Below are 22,486 nucleotides of genomic sequence, written 5' to 3'. Positions count from 1 at the left end.
ACATGTCTAGATTTGTTACTAGACTTAGGCTCCTTAGCCTGGAAGATGGCACCTCTATTGTCACAATAGATGGTGATCGGGTCATTCGAACTAGGAACTATCGTAAGTCCTTGTAAGAATTGACGCATCCATATAGCTTCCTTTGCTGCTTCCGAAGCGGCATAGTACTCGGATTCAGTAGTAGAATCTGCTACAACATCCTGTTTGGAACTCTTCCAGCTGACCGCAGCACCATTAAGAGTGAAGACGAACCCGGACTGAGATTTTGAATCATCTCGATCCGTTTGGAAGCTAGCATCTGCACAGAATCGATTGCGCATAGCTTAGTATCTCCTCCATAAGTCAATACCCTATCCTTAGTCCTCCGTAGGTACTTGAGGATGTTTTTAACAGCTATCCAGTGTGTTTCACCTGGATTCTTTTGGTACCGACTCGTCATACTCAATGCATATGCCACGTCTGGACGTGTGCATATCATGGCATATATGATTGATCCTATTGCAGATGCATAAGGAACACGACTCATGCGCTCAATCCCTTCAAAGCGTCGTGGGTGACGAGACTTGCTCAACTGCATCCCAGACGTCATTGGAAGGTTCCCCTTCTTGGAGTTGGTCATGCTGAACCTTTCAAGAATCTTATCCAAATAAGACTCCTGACTAAGTGATAACGTCTATCGTGATCTATCTCGGTAGATACGGATTCCCAATATGCGTTGTGCCTTACCCAGATCTTTCATCAGGAAATGGTTCTTCAACCATCCTTTAACTAAAGATAAGAGAGGAATGTCATTCCCAATCAAGAGTATGTCATCGACATACAATATCAAGAAAACAATCTTGCTCCCACTCGACTTGATATATAAGCATGGTTCCTCGACCGATCGAGTGAAATCATACTCTTTTATCACCTGGTCGAAACGATGATTCCAACTCCGAGAAGCTTGCTTAAGTCCATAAATGGAACGCTTAAGCTTGCACACTTTCTTAGGATTCTCAGGATCTATGAAACCTTCGGCTTGCACCATGTACAACTCCTCCTCCAAATAACCGTTTAAGAAGGCGGTTTTCACATCCATTTGCCAAATTTCATAGTCATGAAAAGCGGCAATCGCTAAGATAATCCGAATGGAACGCAGCATAACTACGGGTGCAAAAATTTCATTATAATTCAAACCGTGCACTTGAGTGAAACCTTTTGCCACTAGTCGTGCTTTATAGGTATTTGGTTGCCCGTCTACAGAACGCTTTATTTTGTAAAGCCATTTGCACTGTAGAGGTTTTACCTTATTAGGTAAATCAACTAGATCTCATACGTCATTCTCATACATGGAGTCCATCTCGGATTGCATGGCTTCGAGCCATAGCTTTGAGTCGGAACAGATCATGGCACCTTTATAGGTAGCGGGTTCATTACTCTCTAGGAGTAAAACGTCACTCTCCTCGACCATACCAATGTATCTGTCCGGAGGATTAGAGACTCTACCCGACCTTCTAGGTTCCTCGGGAATATTAACCGTATCATCAGTTGGAGGAACAACTTCCTCCATCCGTTCCTCGGTTGTTGGTTCTGGAATCTCCGACAGCTCGAAGGTTCTATTACTTTTCTTGTTCTCGAGAAATTCTTTCTCTAAGAACGTCGCACTAGCCGCAACAAAAACTCGATGTTCAGTAGGCGAATAGAAGTAATGACCAAACGTTCCTTTTGGATAACCAATAAAGTATGTCTTGACCGCTCGCGGGCCAAGCTTATCCTCGTGTCTCTACTTGACATAAGCCTCGTAGCCCCAAACCCGAATAAAGGACAAGTTAGGGACCGTTCCCTTCCACATTTCATATGGAGTCTTGTCGACAGCTTTAGTCGGACTTCGGTTAAGTATAAGAGTAGCTGACAAAAGAGCAAAACCCCATAATGAATCAGGTACTACCGTGTGACTCATCATGGATCGAACCATATCAAGTAAGGTTCGATTTCTCCGTTCGGACACACCATTTAATTGAAGTGTTCCAAGTGGAGTTAACTGTAAAACGATTCCACAGTCTTTAAGGTGTTGATCAAACTCATTTGAAAGATATTCGCCACCCCGATCTGAACGGAGTGCTTTAACCTTTCTACCCAGTTGGTTCTCAACCTTGTTCTGGTATTCCTTGAATTTCTCAAAGGACTCACTTTTATACTTCATTAAGTAGACATATCCGTATCTACTCAAATCGTCCGTGAAAGTGATAAAATATCTATACCCATCTCTAGCGGTAATTGACATAGGTCCACATACATCAGTATGTATGAGTCCTAATAGGTCACTAGCGCGCATTCCAACACCTTTGAAGGAAATTCGAGTCATTTTGCCGATAAGACATGATTCACACGTGCCAAATGTAGAAAAATCGAAAGCGGGAATAGTCCCATTATCGACGAGTTTCTTTACACGTTTCTCATTTATGTGTCCCATTCGACAATGCCATAGATAGGTTTGATCTTTGTCACCAACCTTTAATTTATTATTATTCATGTGTAATACTTCCGTGGTTTGATCTAAGATGTAAATTCCATTCATGGAAACTGCTTTGCCATAAATCATTTCATTGAAAGAGAAAATACAGCTATTATCCTTTACTGAAAATGAAAAACCGTCCTTATCAACAGAAACAGAAATAATGTTCTTAGACAAACTGGGTACATAGTAACAGTTATATAAAAATAACTCAAAACCACTAGGGAGTTGGATTACGCATGTATTGGAAATCTTTATCTCATTATTTAACATATTCATATATGTTACAAATTAATTTAGTCATAAAATTAATTACGAATCTTATGCATGCAAACTAAAATAAATAAGTGAAGAAATCGTTTTCTCACCATATAATTTCGGTCAAATGGGCACCAACAAGATCTCCTTCTTGTTAGTTCTTGAGCTTTCCAATAATGGATGAACATACTTGACTTCAAAATAGAAGTCCTCCATTTAGTAGCACCCAAAACTATCCCTCAATCCCACAAACTAATATGTACTAGATATTTGTAATGTGGTTTACCTTAAAATTGATTACTAACACTCATATATTACATTAATAATTTTAGTAATCTTTTGAACAAATTTGAATCAAAAACTCATCTTTTTGATGAAGATTAAAGAGAGAGAAGAGAGGAAAAATACATGAACTTTTTGCATGTGATGTTAGAATGAATGATAAGTAAAAATTAAGAGAATAAAATTCACCCCTAATCCTCACAAAACCGGTTGGCATATAACATTATAGACCATAATTATTTTTGTTTTTGTCTTCACAAGACAAATAGGTTCAAGGCTTTGTCATGGTCAAGTCACTATCAAGTGTCATAGACAAAAGAATAAGACAAATGAACAAGACAAAATTTCTAAAGCTTGCCCACCAATAATTCGGTTTATGTAGTGTAATATGGAGTCCATTTTATTTTTGTCAATTGTACAATTGTATGTCATGTGACATGTGACATGTCTTATGTCGTGTTTTAATTTAAAATGCATATTTAAAGAATTAAATATCATTTACAAATTAAATAAATCATATTTAACAAATTGACTAGTAATTTAAAATTACTTTCTCATAAAATGGTCATTTAATTACTAGTTAGTATAATTCACAATATCTTGTAATTATAACTAACTTATCATTCTCATCTCGCGTGTTTCGCAAACACCGATTAATTTTAGTAATATAACTTCTTAAATTACTAAATAAAATCTCATTTAATCACATTAGAATAAGATGTCAATTCTCTCTCTCTTATAATAATTTTTTCAATTTTAAGGAATTAATTAATCTGTATCGGCATACAACTAATTAACCTTTTCAATTAATTAAGGGAATCGTCCTTTAGGTGTGACCTCAAGGGATCAACTGATCACCACCGTCCCACGACAGTAATGTTAAACTCTAGCCAGCCAATCATTATCGATATGTGTGGACCAGTTGACTATATATGTAATGTATCATCCCTTTCGTATTCTTGGTATGAGATTTAATAATGATATTTAAATCATGTGATCGCACTATTGTTGAGGACACATTTCCCAACAATCTCCTACTTGTCCTCGACAAGTGTGCGTCACCAATTCTCTTGTCCTATTACTATCTCCCACTCAATGCAAGGTGTCTTTCGGGTCGTATTTGCAAGTGATCATATCGAGAGTGGTTTCCTCGATCTGGAGAATAACTGATTGACCGGAATTTATCCACCATGGATACCTTCCGAGCGTGGCCACGCATTTCCAGTTCATTACTCCTCGAGTGGCCCTGAGATATTGTTTTAACCCAGACAAGGGGGTGGACAATTCCTATCGCACTTATTCCCTTCGACTAGCCACAGCCATCATAACCAGAAATATGCCCATTTGACCCCATTTACGAAGGTCGTAGTAACACAAATCAAAGTTAATCTGAAACTGTGCCATCTTAGGTGAACAATCTTTAGTCAAAAGAATCGACTCATTAGAATACTATAGTAGCTCTCGCCACGACCAGGCTTTATAAATTTGCCGAGAACTCTATAAGCGGTCATTTGCGCCCGACAAAGTGTTCCTAACAGTCTGCCTATGTGATCGACTAGTTATCTCACATGACTCTATGGCACTTGAACTTGCCATCAATCGCATCACACTCTAGTCACTTCGAGACGTCACCTCATACAAGTGACTATGGGCGAATACAATGCTAATCCGTGTTCACTTTAACGGGGTTCAATGTTGTCTCTACAACCCGTTTGGATGTAACAAAGTATAATAAAAGAGTTTTAAAGTAAAACTCGAACGACAAATGCGATTATCACATATGAATAGTCAATGCCTGATTACTATTTAATGTTCTATAATCTAATTTGATCTTGTATGTAGTTGTTCATTTCAATTTAATTGAAATGACATGACTCATCATGTTTAGCCTATGAGAAGGCTTTGGTTAGTAGGTTTTATCAACTTCTTGTACCTTACTCAACCTTACTACATACTCGTTTTCCTTTGTAATGTATACATTTGCATTACAAAACTTTCTGAGTACGTGTCGAGATCCAATCAAGACATAGGCCCTCTAGCCTTAGAATAGCTCCCACTGTTTTCACAGTGTGCGGGACTCATCTTTCTTGCACATCCCATGATTGCAAGTGTACTCAACTTCCGTTGTAAATATTTCTCATTGTTCTTTATTGCCTAGAATGATTCTAGAAAATCTATTTCTTAAATAATATAGCCACGATGGTTTCTTAACCATCCTAATGTGTTTTGATTATGGTTTTGTCAGAAACCATGCGCAATCTCAATTGTCAATTGTCACTTGTGTAACACCCTTACACAAAATTGCATCATAAACACTTTGCTTTACTTCCTTAATGCTTCTGCAAGCACTTAAGGGTAATCTTTATGGCTTACTTGGTAAAGATTACTTAAATTCGATTTTGAAAACAATTCATCATACTCAAAGTATATGAAGTGTTATACATCATTACTTATTTAATTGATCCGGCAGCGGAAGCAAATGGAATCAATCAAATATGTTCAATTTAATTGAACTAGTCATGAATCTTATCAACGTAAGACTTCTTATTGACGCTAATATCATGTGGATTTATCTTCATAAATCTGGATATTAAAGATGTATTATAATACTCCAAAAGTCTTAAATCATTCCCAATGATCAATATGTCATTCACATATAAGACTAATTAACATTTTCGTAACTCCCACTAAACTTCATGTATAAACACAACTTCTCGACTTATCGGGAAAATTTTTATACCATGATCAAATCATTGATTCTAACTCATTGATGTCCTACTTAAGACCCTCTCTTAAGTTTCACATTATCTTAGGATTGCAAGAATCTTCAAAACTCAAGACATGTATTGAATACATTCCTTCTAATTGAAGAAGTGGGTTTTAGATTCACTTGCTATATGTATATCATCATTATGAAACACAATCCCTAAGAAGATCCAAATAGACTTAAGCATTTCAACTAGTGCAAAACCCTTTTCAACTAATCAAGCTTTGAAATCTCTCTTTATTAGTGCAAAACCCTTTGTCACTAATCAAGCCTTTAATTTCGGATTTCCATGGCTCTAAGCCTTGTATTGAGATGTGACTTAAACACTCTCATGTAAGTCATATGTTCATTACTTTCCAGAAGTAATCAACTTGAATCAAACAATTTCTTTGTAAGTTGTTAGCTCTTTACTTTCTTAAAAGTAACACTAATTCATCACCTTTAACAAGTGATGACTTTAACCTCATGGGTTTTAAAGAAACAACGTCTTACACAAAACGTCTCATGTCGCCAAGAAAGACCAGTTTCTTGTGACATAACATTCTTTGTGGCTCTTTAAGTAATTTCTCCCACTCTGTCTTCTAGAAATAAACTTGTATTTTAGAAAGACAGCTTCACAAGCCGCAAACCCGTCGTATTTGTGATAATTGAAAGGGAAAAAGGAGCATTTGTTTCTTGTGAAAACTTACAAATATGGTACATTACCATTTCATATCTCATATGATTTGTTTTATATTTAGTGGAAAAATAATTTAGACAAAATATAAAATCCTCAAAAGATCAAGTAACTCAAAGTAACTTGATTGAAGTCCAAACCATATCGAATAGCGTTTGAATTCTTATCCAATCACACATTATCTCATAATGCGTGCTAAGAGAGATTAATTTGTGATACTATATCACATTTCCTTTGGCTTATATCAAAGTCTTTACTTTGATAATCCCATCACGACTAAATCGTAGTTCCTTGAACTCATTGAACTCTTTGAACTTCTTCAAAGATTTCTCTATTTACCTTATTAAGTGAACATATTAGCGTCAACTTAAATCGTTGGTAAAAGAAAATGATCAACCTATTATGGATCAATGATTTACAACCTCGATCTCCTTTTCAACCAAAAGGCACGAGACATCTTGCTTTGAATACAAGATACGCACATACCATTAACAATCTAATGGTTTCAAGAGTACTCGATAACTCTTTGCGTTTATCATTCCAAAATTTAAGGTTTAATCTTGGGTTACCAATTTTGAGTCTTGCATCATCTTCATGATATATCATTCTAGTTTGGTTTAGAATATAATCACCTTGATAATGGGCTAGCCATACATCAATTCGTGGTGTATAGGGTCACAAAAGTGAAACCTCTTTTGTATCTTAACAAGTTTATATTCTCATTTAGAGTTTATGTACTTAATAGTCACAATTAAGTACAACTCCAAACCCAAAAACTAGATTGAGTACACAATGACTCTATCTCTCAACATTATTGTTGCTAGTCGTCATATTCTAATCATCCTATGTATCAAACATAATGATGAAAACCACCACCGGTTTCTAATATTGACGAAGTAGTACTAGCAAAATTTTATGTTAATCAAATAAACATTTAAAGAAGAAGGTCTTATTAGATGTCCCACAACTAATTTGTTGATTCTTCAATAATTTGGGGTAGTTTCCTTTCTAGTGTCCAACATTTAAGACAATGGAAACTTTAACGGTCGGGATTGATGGTTTAGTATCGTCATTCTCAACAACTTTACCTTTAACATTACCTTGTATCAATTCCATTATAATCTTTACTTCTTGAACCTCGTCCTCATCTTAACGGTTTAAGAGAATGCTCCCACTCATTTCAATGAGTCTTTGCTTTGAGAGGCAAAATTGAATTCATGAAGATTACTCTTCATTTGTTCAGTTTAGTCTTTAAAACTTTCATTGAAGTGGTTGCGATATATTGGTCAATTACGAATTCTGACAAATCTAATTACCAAAACAATTTATCGTTACAAAGTACTTAATTCAATTAAGTATATGAATAACAATCCATAGTAAGTAGATGTGTTAGTCAAGAATCAAAAACCTGTTTGATAATGAATAACTTTTATCTATACTCTTTACAAGAGATCCTTAGCAATGGTTCATTTGAGGTTTTAGAAGCAAATTTATATTTCTCTTTAGTTACGATGTTTTAATGGAGATTTGAATCAAAAATCGAAATGATATCGTATATGAATTGTGGTAAAGAAATAGAACAATATGACAACGGAATAGTGGAAAACTTAACATTTATCGTTTTATTAATACTTGTAAAGAACAAGTAAAGCATTTACATAGTGACCTCTACCCAACTATGATAAATGATTCCAAGACCCAAATTCATATTAACTTGGGCACGGTGTGGCCGATAAAACCCTTATCAATATAACTCGGTGGATTAACGCTTTAATCGATTCTACTTTTAGAACTCTTGGTCGATAATATTACATTAACATTTATCTTTAGCCCAAAACATATTCAACAAGGGCACGGTGTGGCCGATAAAACCCTTATCGAAAAGCTTTTGTTGAGTTTAATCCAAATTTCGAATAAATGTGTCCATGATCCAAACCCACATTAACTTGGGCACGGTGTGGCCGATAAAACCCTCATCAACATGAATTTGGTGGATTGACATTTATCACCCACTTCACCAACGTAACAAGGTTTGTCTTACGGTAAAGCCGGCTCAACTCCCTTGCGAAACTGGTACTTCATGGTTTCTACTATTTGGTAAGGCTAAGTCTCAATTGTTTATTTTAGCGAGAGGTCATGTCAATTTATTATCTATCACGTTTTAAGTGAACTAAAGCGGTGAACTACGATAATTATAATTGACACGGTCGATAAACTCGATTAAAATGACAATGCATGTTTTAGTTATGGCGATTTAGCGATGCATGCAACATATAAATAAAATGCAAAGCATAAAAAATAAATCCTAGTATGGCCTTCCTAAAATAGAAAAACTATTTAACTATTACATATTCGGAAACCAACTCCATTGGTCCCTTGAACTTCGGTTGAGGCACGCATCTCGAGGTAACACCGTCTTTATGTATCGTCTTCCTTGAGTGACACCGTCTTCAAGGAACTCCGAAATAAATAAATTACATAATTTCCTATTATACATTTGTAATTAAAATAAAATAAATCTATTAAATTACAAAACGGTGATACGAGATCACAATAAATTACAACCGAATCGATATTCCCATACATTTCGGGTAATACCAATTAAAAACTAAGGCCATACTAAGTAAAAATTACATAATTCAAAATTACATAAAGTAAAATTATGACAATCATAAATAAAATGCAGTATTATAATATATATGAACATGCCCAATTTTATGCTAAATCGCCTTTAAGGAGCCAATATCGTATATTAAACGGTTTTTATGGATTTGCGTGATTCAACCTTTTAAAATCACAATAAAATACATAAATTCATATTTATGCACAAGTTAATTACCCTAACCAACTTAAGACTCAAAATTAGTCTCCACTAACTATTTGACTATAATTAACTTATATTTCTTAAAATTGTTCATTAAAGGACTCAAAATTACAATAAAATGCTATAAACTCCAAATAAATCATAAAAATTTCAAATAAATTTGAAATTTGAAATTTAAACTCATGAACATTCTGTAAAAATACCATGACGCTCATAATGTTCAAAAAACTTAGGTTAAAAATTTCGAAAAATTTATCGGAAAAACTATGTTGCGGTTTATCGGATTTAACAATAAAATCATAAAAACATGAGAAAAATTATATTCATCAACTTTTCAATTTTAGATCTGAAAAAGATAATAAAATGCAACATGTGACGTTTTTTCTTAGTCATGAAGTATGTTTTAGCAATTATTCACTAATTAAGTCACTATTTATGCTATTTTTCATCAAAAATCCATAAATCATGCATGAAGACTTCATTATAGCCTATTATTTTACACACACATCTTGTAAAATTGCATGTGACAACATACTAAATTTCTATGACCAGATTCGAAATATTTCTCATACTAACCTATTTTTCATTTAAATTCGATTTTTATCATGAAAAATCCATTTTCCGAGCATAAGAACTCCAAAAATTATGAAAATTTCCAGATCAACTATAAATAATATATGTGAAAACATATCCAAAAACCACTGGAAAATTCGAAGTTTAGCTAATTTTCGTCCAAAAATGACATTTTTATCATAAAAATCACATTTTAATGTCAATATTATATAAAATGAACAATAAAATTCATAAATTAACCAAAATATCCTAAATGCATTTTAGGATCAGAAACTTTAACATGCATAAATTATTTTCGTGATATATCATAATAACATAAATTTATAAGTTTTATATGTTAATCATATAACTCGGAAAAACAATAACCGATTTGCATGTAAACAAGCTTGTGCTCTGATACCGCTTGTTGGAAATCTTTATCTCATTATTGAACATATTCATATATGTTACAAATTAATTTAGTCATAAAATTAATTACAAATCTTATGCATGCAAACTAAAATAAATAAGTGAAGAAATCGTTTTCTCACCATATAATTTCGGTCAAATGGGCACCAACAAGATCTCCTTCTTGTTAGTTCTTGAGCTTTTTAATAATGGATGAACATACTTGACTTCAAAATAGAAGCCCTCCAATTAGTAGCACCCAAAACTATCCCTCAATCCCACAAACTAATATGTACTAGATATTTGTAATGTGGTTTACCTTAAAATTGATTACTAACACTCATATATTACATTAATAATTTTAGTAATCTTTTGAACAAATTTGAATCAAAAACTCATCTTTTTTATGAAGATTAAAGAGAGAGAAGAGAGGAAAAATACATGAACTTTTTGCATGTGATGTTAGAATGAATGATAAGTAAAAATTAAGAGAATAAAATTCACCCCTAATCCTCACAAAAACGGTTGGCATATAACATTATAAACCATAATTATTTTTGTTTTTGTCTTCACAAGACAAATAGGTGTAAGGCTTTGTCATGGTCAAGTCACTATCAAGTGTCATAGACAAATGAATAAGACAAATGAACAAGACAAAATTTCTAAAGCTTGCCCACCAATAATTCGGTTTATGTAGTGTAATATGGAGTCCATTTTATTTTTGTCAATTGTACAATTGTATGTCATGTGATATGTGACATGTCTTATGTCATGTTTTAATTTAAAATGCATATTTAAAGAATTAAATATCATTTACAAATTAAATAAATCATATTTAACAAATTGACTAGTAATTTAAAATTACTTTCTCATAAAATGGTCATTTAATTACTAGTTAGTATAATTCACAATATCTTGTAATTATAACTAACTTATTATTCTCATCTCGCGTGTTTCGCAAACACCGATTAATTTTAGTAATATAACTTCTTAAATTACTAAATAAAATCTCATTTAATCACATTAGAATAAGATGTCAATTCTCTCTCTCTTATAATAATTTGTTCAATTTTAAGGAATTAATTAATCAGACGGCATACAACTAATTAACCTTTTCAATTAAGGGAATCGTCCTTTAGGTGTGACCTCAAGGGATCAACTGATCACCACCGTCCCACGACAGTAATGTCAAACTCTAGCCAGCCAATCATTATCGATATGTGTGGACCAGTTGACTATATATGTAATGTATCATCCCTTTCGTATTCTTGGTATGAGATTTAATAATGATATTTAAATCATGTGATCGCACTATTGTTAAGGACACATTTCCCAACAGTATGTTCCCTTCGAGACTGCAGCAACTCTAGCTCCATTCCCGACTCGCAGGTCCACATCACCCTTTCCGAGAGGTGTGATGTTTTTTAGGCCCTGCAAATGATTACATAGATGAGAACCACAACCAGTATCAAGTACCCAAGTTCCGAAACTTGCATGGTTAATCTCAATCATATGAATATAAGATGACATACCAAAAGGAACGACGCGTCCTGCTTTTATGTCCTCACGGTACACGAGACAGTTCCTCCTCCAATGTTCAGTCTTGTGACAATGGTGGCATTCAATGTCACCGCCCTTGCTCTTTGCCTTGCCCTGTGAGCCACTAGTCTCACCAGGCCCACTCTTACCGTTTCCTGGCTTCTTGAATTTTGGCTTACTTACAGTTAGGTCGCCTGGAGCTTTGCCCTTACCTTTATTCTTGTTGGAAATCGTGAGAACATCCTGCTTCATGCTCCCACTCAATTTCATATCCTTCTCGGTCTGTACGAGAAGTGAGTGTAGCTCATGAGGACTTTTCTTCAAGTCATTCATGTAGTAGTTCGCCCTGAAAAGGGCAAAACCATCATGAAGTGAATGAAGCATTCGGTCAATGACTATGCTCTCACTGATTTTGCAATCAAGTGCCTCCAATTTCTCGACATTCTCAATCATGTTGAGAATGTGCGGGCTAACCGGTTGGCCCTTTTGGAGTTTCGCATCAAAGAAGCGACAGGTATGCTCATAAGTAACGATTCTCGGTGCTTTTGAGAACTCGTTAGTGAGCGTGGTGAAAATCTTGTTTGCACCTTGGGCAATGAAGCGTCTCTGCAAATTGGTTTCCATTGCAAAGATGAGTACGTTCTTTATCACACCCGCTTCCATGACGAAATCACTTTAAGCAAGTGACTCGTTAACTCCTGCATTGGGGCATGGGTTTACCGGTATCGGCTCAGTTAAATAATTGAGCTTACCATCAGAATGGCAAAGATTCCGTAGTCTTTGCCTCCCGATCCGGTCAAAAGTTGGACCCATCATTCTTCAGTCGTGTGAACTGATTCATGTTATCCATAAAAACTTTAAGCCAGGACTCGCGTCCAAGTGTGGCACTCGACATTGGGATTTCGTTATTTCTAGCCATTTGTTGTAACAGTATTATCAAAATAAACGTATTCTACACTGCGAAAAGAAAAATAAAAAATAATAAGCATATGCATCGTTATGATTTTAAGTCTTAATGCAAAACTGTTATAAGCGAAGACTCAAGCATTTATACAATTGACCTCCCTCAAGAATTATATAAATGATTCCAAGACTCAATTATCTGTAAATTGATAAGCCAACCTTTTAGCTAATTCTCTTTGTTAGAATTCTTGGTCGATAAATTTCTCAGAAATTCTATCTTTAGTCCATCATAATCACGAGAAACTCTTCGGACTATAATGTTGAGATAAACTAAGTCAACACAAACTACTTACCCAACGTAGAAGGGGTCATATTATGCCTACCGACGAAGAAGGGATTCATAGTTGTTTGCCCTTATAAAGATTAGTCTCAATTTCCGTTTTAGAGGAAGATCCCATCAACTTTATTTTAATTCATTTTAAGTGAACTAATATCTAGCATGCGTGAATGAATAAACTAAGGTGATGGCTTAAATTGAGTGACATCCGTAAGTCTATGAAAACTAACATTCAATCTATATGACTCAATTTTCATGCATTTTAGTAGGTGGTTTGGTTTTAGGCGGAAAATGATGCACTAACTAGCATGTGAATGAAAAGCAATAAGAACGGTAAAATGTAAAACAAAAAAAGTCCTAGTGTGGCCTATCTACCAAAATGAACATAAATACAAATTTGGAATCCATCCTTGGACCCGAGAAGCTTGTCTTGATGTTCCATCTTGATCCATGTAGCGGGAGTGAGCAATCCAATCTCCATCTTTAGTCTTCTCAAAAATTACAATTTAAAATTACATAATAAACCTATTTACATTCTAATTTCAAAACCGTAATAAATAAAGAAAACCAAACGGAGATACGAGATCTCAAATTACATTAAAAATTATGTTTCCATCATTACGAAAACATAATTTAACTAAGGTCACACTAGGTATTACAAATTACAACCGATTGCAAAAATACGTAAATAAATCCATTCAACGATTCATTCAACTTAAAAAAATTGCATCAACTAAAAGTTAAACATGCAAGACATAATTTCTTAATTATGTAGATTAATTTCCCAAACCACCTATTTAAATGATCAAATTAAGTGACAATTCCTCAATTACTCACATTAATTTCAATCTTAATTCACATTAAACTTGTAACATGAATTAATTCAATATTATTTTAAACCTCTTTAAAATAATTAGGTATCTTAATATGTGAACCTTTTCACAACAATTAATCATACATTAAAAATGTACAATTATAATTATTGGCCAAAAACAACAATAAAAGAAAAAAAAATTTAAAATTTTGCTCTCGGCAAACATAAAAAACGAAGAAAAATTGTTCCTTTTTTTTCTGGTGCTCACGGCTAAAAGCATAAAAAAAACAGAAACTTTTTTTTTTAATATACACGGCTTAACAGCCCAAACAAAAACAAATTTTTTTTCTCGGCTAAAACACAAAACCAAAGGGAAAAAAAAACATAAACCTTTTTTTTGTACTCGGCATAAAGCCCTAATATCAAAAAAATTTTAGATGAACAAATTCGTTTATGGTTGCTATTAGAACAAGATTGGCATAATCACCTTTTAATTTAAACATGTAAATTAATGAAACATGATTCTAAATAACGATTTAAAACCATTTATGCCAAAAACTATATAGCAAAAAACAATTTATCAACAATGAAACAATCTCCATTTACATTTTAATTTAATCCTCATTAAATCAAACATCTACAAATTCATCATGTAATCATTTTAACTTATTAAAACAATAAAATGGATGAATCAAAATGGAAATAAATCATCAAAAACAAGAACAACACTCGGCTGGAAAAAAAAATTCTCGGTAAAAAAAATTTTCAGCCGAAATTTGTTTTCTTTCGAAATCCTTTTGTTTTAATTCAATTATGAAATTCATCAAAAATAATTTCGTGGCCTTGGCTCTGATACCACTTATAGGAAATATCGGTATACTTCCATTAACATTATAAGGATTATAACGAAATTATTGTTATGAATACTAGTCATAAATGAAAAAGCATAAACAAAATAGAGAGATTAAGAAATCAACCTTCGGTCCTAGTAAAATCGACCTAAGAACAATATCGCAATGATATTCGCCTATCAGTTGCACCCAAGATGATATGAGATATGCCTTTTTCCTTGCTAGAATCGATCCCCAATTAACTGATTAATTTTTAGGGTTTTGAGTGTATTTTTGATGAGAGGCAAAAATTAGGTTAAAAGAATAAGAAAATAATCTAACCTCTCCTCCTCTTAAAACCGTGAAAGAGGAGTATAAGGGGAGATTTTTTCTCTTCTTTTTTCGGTCAAACTACCAACAAAAAATAAGGAGAAAATATCTTCTTATTTTTGGGTAGTTATCAAAATGTATATTATGTGTACATTTTATTAATTATCATATATGTTGTCCCGTTTTAATAAGTCCATACATAACTGATTGTAGTCGATTTATTAAATCCGGCCTGACAACATTTATTATAACAATCTCGAATAAAATATACTTTAACTATAAATATCGCATATTTATAATTAGTTAATTAAATATAACTGGTTATATTTAATTACGGATTAACAACTTAATTCGTTCAAGCTAACATTATATACATTAATTAAATATAACATATTATATTCAATTTACGAATTGACAGTTAATTCGTCTCAGCTAGTATTATTTAATCGGCATTAAATAATCGTCTCATCAACACGTTGACTAAATGTTTAGTCATATAAGGCATCAATGTGATTACATTTCCATAACCACGTCTTTCAAACACATCCTTTAGGTGTGACTTTTAGGGACCAGTTGATCACCGCCATCAGTATGATAATAACGTCAAACTTTCTAGCAAGCCAACCGTTATTAGGTAATCGTTAATCAACTGATAAAATACGAAGTATACCCTTGTGAACCTATAAGAGATTTATAAATGTTATCACACTAATTTGTGGAGTACACAAGCTGCAACATAGAGTACCTGACATGGGTGTTGGTTCCTGGCGTGCTGGCTCGTCATCTGGTGTTAATGCCCCCAATCCCGTTGGAATCAGGCCCCTCATCGGTTGTGGTGTCATTTCCATATCTAGCCGAGTTACCACATCCTGCGGTAGCAGGCGTGCCTGCCTCCTCTCACTGGCTCCTATTGACGCTCCTCTAAATCTGACATCCTGCGTCAAGGTTGCTGGACTAGCAGCTTGCTGTCGTAATTCATCAATCTGGGTCCGGAGGAGATTGTTGTCTGCTTCCATCTGAGATCTCATGTTCATGTTCTCACTTTGCATTGTCCTGATGGTCCTCGCCAGGGTATCTAGTCCGCTTATCATGATGCTAGTAGGGTTAAAGTGGTCTTAGTGCCTAATCAATATTACGACTTGTTGGTGATTGTATTTTGTGTGTTATGACGAATTGAATGTAAACGTAAATAAAGGACACAAGCAATTTTGGTTACGCGGAAAACCCGATATGGGAAACAACCGCGGAGGGAGACGGAATCCCACCAATATTTGCATTATAATTCGGTGTAGAGTACAATGTAAGACGGTATTGCTATTTCACGGAAGTTAGGATTCTTTTGTGTATTTCTGGATGGATCTTTCGTCTTGCGCTGATGCCCCTTATATAGTGAAGCTCTCCCATCTAGGGTTCCTTGTTTTCTCATCAAGTATTCCTAATTTGACATAAGATTGGACTTTCCTTATTTAGAATATGGTAACGAGTAGGATTTCCTTATTTTACCCATGAATATGCGAGTGTCCAAATCCGGGTCCAAGTCTTCAATACGCGTCACTCTGTCTCTACCTCCTGATTATTCTGCCTCGTGATCTGCTTCCCTGGCTCAGCCCGTATCCAGAATTTGGGCCTAACATTTATGACTTGGTAGCAAGACTTTAATTGCAGTTTACGGTAGACGGATGAGAGGTATTTTGGACGGTAAAATCTCGTTTTTGTGTGTCTTTTGCTCTAGGACCACCAAGGCACCAACCGCTCTTACACCGGCTCTCTCTTCTTCATTTTGTGAGTTTCTCACTATTTTTATTTTTTTTATCTGTCTTATATTTGTTAGAAAATTTGTTTCAATCAACTTTTTAATTGATTACCACTAGCCCAAAATTCATGATTTACAGTTTATGCACGATTTTTAATCAAATAAGGTGAGATGCTGATATGAATCTGAATTGTAAATACAGTGAATTTGATTTTGTACTTGTTTATTTGTTTGGGAGCTTGGGATTGACACGGAACACTATTACCTGCTAATGTTACTGGTTATTTGATTAGCTTGTTGTTAATTATGATTAAGTGTGGTGATGAAAAGCCAATAATTCTTTGTAATTATTCCTAATTTAGTTTTATAGTATCTCCTGATTCATTTCTTCAACTTGTCCAGTCTATATTAAGTTTTTCATGTACTTGGAATATTTTTAGGGCGGTTTGTGATCAATTAGGATCCTCTCCATTCCTTTTTAACGGTCCCGATTTAATCTTTCAATACGAATCTATTCGAGGAAATGGAGATTGTGGGGATAAATACGAAAGATAAGTTATCAAAATCCTTGATGATGAAAATGTGATAGGGTCCGAATGAATTTGTATATTCGCCAAAGTAAGAATTATTTGGGTTTAATAAAAAAAAATGAAATTGTAATTGAGGATTGTCATGTACATAATTCTCTGCATATCGACTGGATTTCATCAATGCTTGGGTTTTGGGTGTATCCAATTTATGGAGCCTGACTTCTATGAATTTTTGCTTTTTTTTTGCAACTCTTTTTGTTAATTTGCATTTGGTTTTAAGCTCCTTTGCCTTTACACCTAAATAAACCGTTTATCGGACAACAACAGAGCATTTGGGCCTATGCAAAAGTGGGATTTTACCTCCCCATTTGCCTTCTCTCTCTTCAAATGAGCCTCCTCATTGTTGAACTAAGCTCCCGCAAATGTTGGGGTTCCTCTACTTTTAGAGGAGGTTCCCAAATGAAAAGTAAGGCAAATTGGTGTGCCTTTTGGGGAGGTTCCCATATTTTGTACGTAAACTTATGTTGTTGGGGAACCTCATTGTTGCAAAGATGTAGTTATGAAATGGGGAGGGTAGATGAAAAAGTTAGTGGAAAATGAGGTGGACGGATAAGGAAAGGAGAGATAAAATATGGGGCACCTCACCTTTGCGGATGCTCTAAGATGATAGTTTATTAGGACTATTAACGCGTTATTTTGACAAGGTTGAGAACTAGGATCTTTTAGCGATTAAGGCTTACAAAGTATTTTTAGCTGGCCACGAATGATTTTCTATTTTAGCATCTGTTTATGTTAAGTGTGCATATGCGCGAGTATATTGTAATTACTGTAGAACATGATAAAAGTAAAAATTACTTCCCTGGGCAGAAATAAAAACATGGTAGGATGGTTAATCATTGGGTCATGTTCTTTTCTTGATATGTTACAAGGGGGGACAAGGCTGCTTGCTGGCGGTACGAGGAATATATAGCTAGTTAGCAAATGGAACAAATAACACGAAAGCAAGAGGAAATTGATAACGAGAAGGTCTGCAAGAGATGCAAAGGCATCTTCACATCTACTTCCAACTCCTCTTCTTCCTGCCGCTTCCACCCTTCCTTTTTCGTTTGTCGGCGCCATGATGATCAAATGAGGTTTCTCTATTTTATCTCCTCTTATTTTCATCCCTGTTGGTAATTTCATTCAATATAATGTTTTCTCGATCTTAACACTTATTTTTCTATAATAATGTCTTCATTCCCATTAGCTTACTATGCGTCTATTCCTTGCTCACTAGAAGCCAAAACAAGATCTCAACTAAGGGATGTGAATAACAGTTAATCAAGAAGTCACTTACAATTAGTTTTTTCTAATATTATTTAGTCTTGTTTAAAAAAGCCAACTTTGTTGTGTACAGTTGAAAAAATGGGGAAAAAAAAAAAGATAATTATAATTCTAAATCTCGTTCTCACAAAAGCATTCCCAAATCAGAGTTGCTAGAAATGAACCATTTCACTCACTGTGAGAAATTCATCCCATCACAATCTGATAAAACTGCAATAAAAACTACAAATCTCGTTTTGTCAAAGCTTACGAACACTCACACTGAGAATTCGTTCAAAGTACTCAATCATAAACCAAACTCCACATTACTTAAAAACTGAGAAAACACATTCGTCAGTTTATTGATAAATTGTAGTACACAATATGAAGTAAATCTCAAAAAGGTTTGCATCACCGAAAGCAATATCAATCATTTCTCTTTTTCACTTTGCGCATTTGTTTTCCTTGCACAGATTGAAATTTAATATTGAAGTTGACATTACACGGTCTGTCTTTACTAACTGTATTTACCTTTCCCATCATCCTTATGGAAAGGGAGTCGTAGCCCTGTAGGATACAGTTACTGTGTAAATAACTTGCACTTGTGAGTGTGAGAGTGTGAGTTCAGTTAGCATATCTAAGGTGAAGCATAACCGACAGTGTAATGCAGTGTCTCTAAGGAGCCCTTGCTCTCTTCCTCCCCTCCCTCTTTCAAATGGTTTTGGTGATTGTTGATTATTTCTGCTTTATCCCTTGTCAAGGTACTACGAGCTGAGGCCTGATGATCCACCGTATGCCGCCAAGTTCTACGACTGTTGTGGTGCCGAGGATCCAGATGCTCCCGCCTGTAAAGTGGCTTCCCATATCTCTTACGATGATGAAGAATGATACATATGTACTACTATAATCCAACCCCTGGAACCTACACAGTAGCATATTGTACATAAGGAGTTATTTAATGTTTTTGATGCTTGGATGTTAGGAAGAACGAGTCATTTCTCAAGGAGCTTATATTTTAGTCCAAGTAATATGAAGCTTCCATTACTACACGTTTGTAGTGTAGTCCTTTTTTTAATTTTTTAGTATCAAATGAGGCGCAAGGGCAATACTCGTGACCTATTGCCACGATACCTCCGTAACCACTGACCTCTTCGGCCATCTTTTCTTTTCGGTCATTTTTTGTTTGTTTGTGTTCATTTGCCCCCTCATGGCTCGCCCAAGCCTGCCCAAAACTTAAAAACAACTAATAAATTGGCCCTGCCATTGGCTCAGCCTGGCACACCCTCGAATGAACTTAATTCCTATGAATTGCTTTTGCAATATGGTTATGATACTATGATGAGTGGTCAGGATGAGCGTTGTGAGGACTTGACCGACTTGGTGAATTGACCCTTATAATAATGGTGTTACCGTGTTACTCTTTCACATACGCGTTTGACTCTTTCACATACATTTTTCCATAAATTTTCCATAAACTACCCTTTCTCTAAAAAAAGAAAAATTTATTCTCTCCTTTCATTTCCTCTAAAATCTACTCAATTTTTTTCTCAAATACTTCAATTATTCAAACAAGCAATATTCGTTTTTGTTAATTAAACTACACAAAATTGTTTAGGATGAAATGATTTGTTATTGTTGTTTAATTAGGGCTATATTTATGTAACACCCCGGTTTATAAAAGAAGTCCTCGTCAAGACATTCTCTAATAAAACGGACTGTTACCATCTCGGTTTCCCGAGGTAGTGAATAACAAATTAAACTCCAAGCCAATTTATATAATATTTTAACTTAATTATTACAAATCCTCTTTTCAACTCAAATTACAAGAACTGACATAAATAAAAGTGAAAGTCTTCTAGATGATGATCTAGCTACTAAGTCGTCTGATCCAATGTCTCACGCCCATCCAGCTCCCGTTCTATCTCTTAAACCTGTCAAGTCTGCTCCCCATAAAATGGTTCATCACAGGTGTTCACGAATACACAGGGTCAACCACGAGGTTGAGTAGGGAAAACAATAAACAATAAAATATGATATGCATGATACTCCGCCACCTCCATCTCCATCTCAACTCATCACACACATCTCATACCCCGAACGCCCAGACCATACCGATCCCCTAGACTATATATCGACCGAAGCCGATCCGCTCAACAATACCGAGGACACCAGGGCAAGTCCCGCGAAACCCGCCGGGCCTTATCACAACATCACATCGTATCTCAACATCGTCACCACCACATCCTCCTCCAACTCCAATGCATATGAAATGCTCAACAAGAATTAACGCATTGCAATATGTATATAAATCACCGAACCGATAAATCATAAAGTCATGCCGCTTACCCGATGTTGTGATATCATACTCAATACGGTCAAATCAAGTCAATCACCTTTCCGAATATAAATGATAACGTAAATCAACAACCAGGAATCAAGTCAACACAATTCAACAACGACGATAATAGGACAAGTGTATTTCCCTACCTCAAGTGTCAGCAAATCCAATTAAGCAGTTAAGCAGTCCAGAAAACAAAGCAATGCATTTGATTATCGATCCTTCACGAATCCGTCACCTAGAACAATTATAACATTTATAATTACCAACTACTAAATATAGAAATCTCCCCAAAATAGAAACTTTCCCGATATAGTAACTTTCCACTTTAACCAATCCCGACTCAAAATCCATCTCTAATTATTTTAATCAACTCGGGAATTAAATTAAATAAATTATTTAATTGACTCGGGAATAATTTATTCAAATGACTCGAGAATTAAATTAAATAACTAATGTGATAAAAATATTAAACGAATTAAACGTTTTAAGAAAACCCGAATCAAACATAAAACAATTCAACAACCCGACTTAAAACCCGTCTTTAATCATTTTAATTAAATAACTCGGAATTAAATTAATTAATTAAGCATGTGACCCATTATCGAAATATAACGATTAAACTCATGAAAAACCCGTTTCGAAATCAAAACACAACTCGTCATCAACACCGTCCCCTTCACTCTCGCCCACACCCATCAAACACCGCCTGAGCCACCCCGACAACCACCAGCCATGTTCCCCAACTCGACCCCACCACCAACAACCAACCCCACCCTGTCGATCGCCGCCGGCGAGTCGAACTGTGGTCGCTAACCCGGCCGGCCGGTTCACCACCGAGCCTCACCAAACGCCCCCGTTTTAGTTCTTACCACCACCGCAACCAACAACTACCCACTGCCCAAACAACCACCATTCTACTCGCCGTTAAACAGTGCACCCAGACACAGTGGCGCCGCCGGTTCGACCTCCCCCTAGTCCACGGTGGCGCCACCCCAATGTTACCCATCTAAAACTCGCCCGAAAACGCATCTTAAACCCGTTTCTACCACCCCCCCGCCGCCGCCTTTTTACAGCCACAAACACCACCTATAACCACCCTAACCACCACCAATACACTCGTCCCTTACCACCCTTTACCTATACCCAGACACCAACCACCAGCATCCCCACCCTAAGACACGAACAACACCCAAAAACCCGACTGAAAAGATGAAAACAGAGGAAATGGTTGACTCATACCTTTTTCCGCCACCACAACCGCCACCAGGGCCACCCACGGCCGTCGACAAAGACCTCAAGCTCTTCCTTGCAGTGCCCTCAATCACCCTCGACCACTCTCTCTCTCTCTCTCTCTATGCGTGAAAACCGAGATTGAAGTTGGTGAAGTGAGGGAGGCGGGTTGATGGGATCTGAGAGGAGGGAGGCGGGTTGAGGTACTATTAGGGTTAGGTTTAGGGTTTAAATGGGCTTAGGGTTAATTTGGGCTGGACGTGTATTGGGCCAGCTCAAATGGGTCAATGTTTAATTGTTTAGCTCACCTTTCGAA

At 35.5% G+C, this 22,486-nt stretch overlaps 1 protein-coding gene across 1 annotated transcript; it reads left to right on the top strand.

Annotated features, from left to right (window-relative positions):
• Window positions 1-18,278: 18,278 nt before the first annotated feature.
• Window positions 18,279-19,487, top strand: LOC141649102 (uncharacterized). The gene is made up of 2 exons (XM_074457801.1): window positions 18,279-18,430; window positions 19,361-19,487. Exons 1-2 carry the CDS (start codon window positions 18,279-18,281, stop codon window positions 19,485-19,487), a joined length of 279 nt encoding a protein of 92 aa, XP_074313902.1.
• The last annotated feature ends 2,999 nt before the right edge of the window (window positions 19,488-22,486 follow it).

Source organism: Silene latifolia, chromosome 3 (assembly GCF_048544455.1).
Source record: "Silene latifolia isolate original U9 population chromosome 3, ASM4854445v1, whole genome shotgun sequence".
Lineage (NCBI taxonomy): Eukaryota > Viridiplantae > Streptophyta > Magnoliopsida > Caryophyllales > Caryophyllaceae > Silene > Silene latifolia.
This window is presented reverse-complemented; position numbering and strand designations above follow the sequence as displayed.

Coding starts and splice junctions, on each gene's coding strand:
- LOC141649102 (XM_074457801.1), top strand. CDS start 18,279: ATGGAACAAATAACACGAAAGCAAGAGGAAATTGATAACGAGAAGGTC. Junction 18,431..19,360: donor CGCCATGATGATCAAATGAG/GTTTCTCTATTT, acceptor TCCCTTGTCAAG/GTACTACGAGCTGAGGCCTG.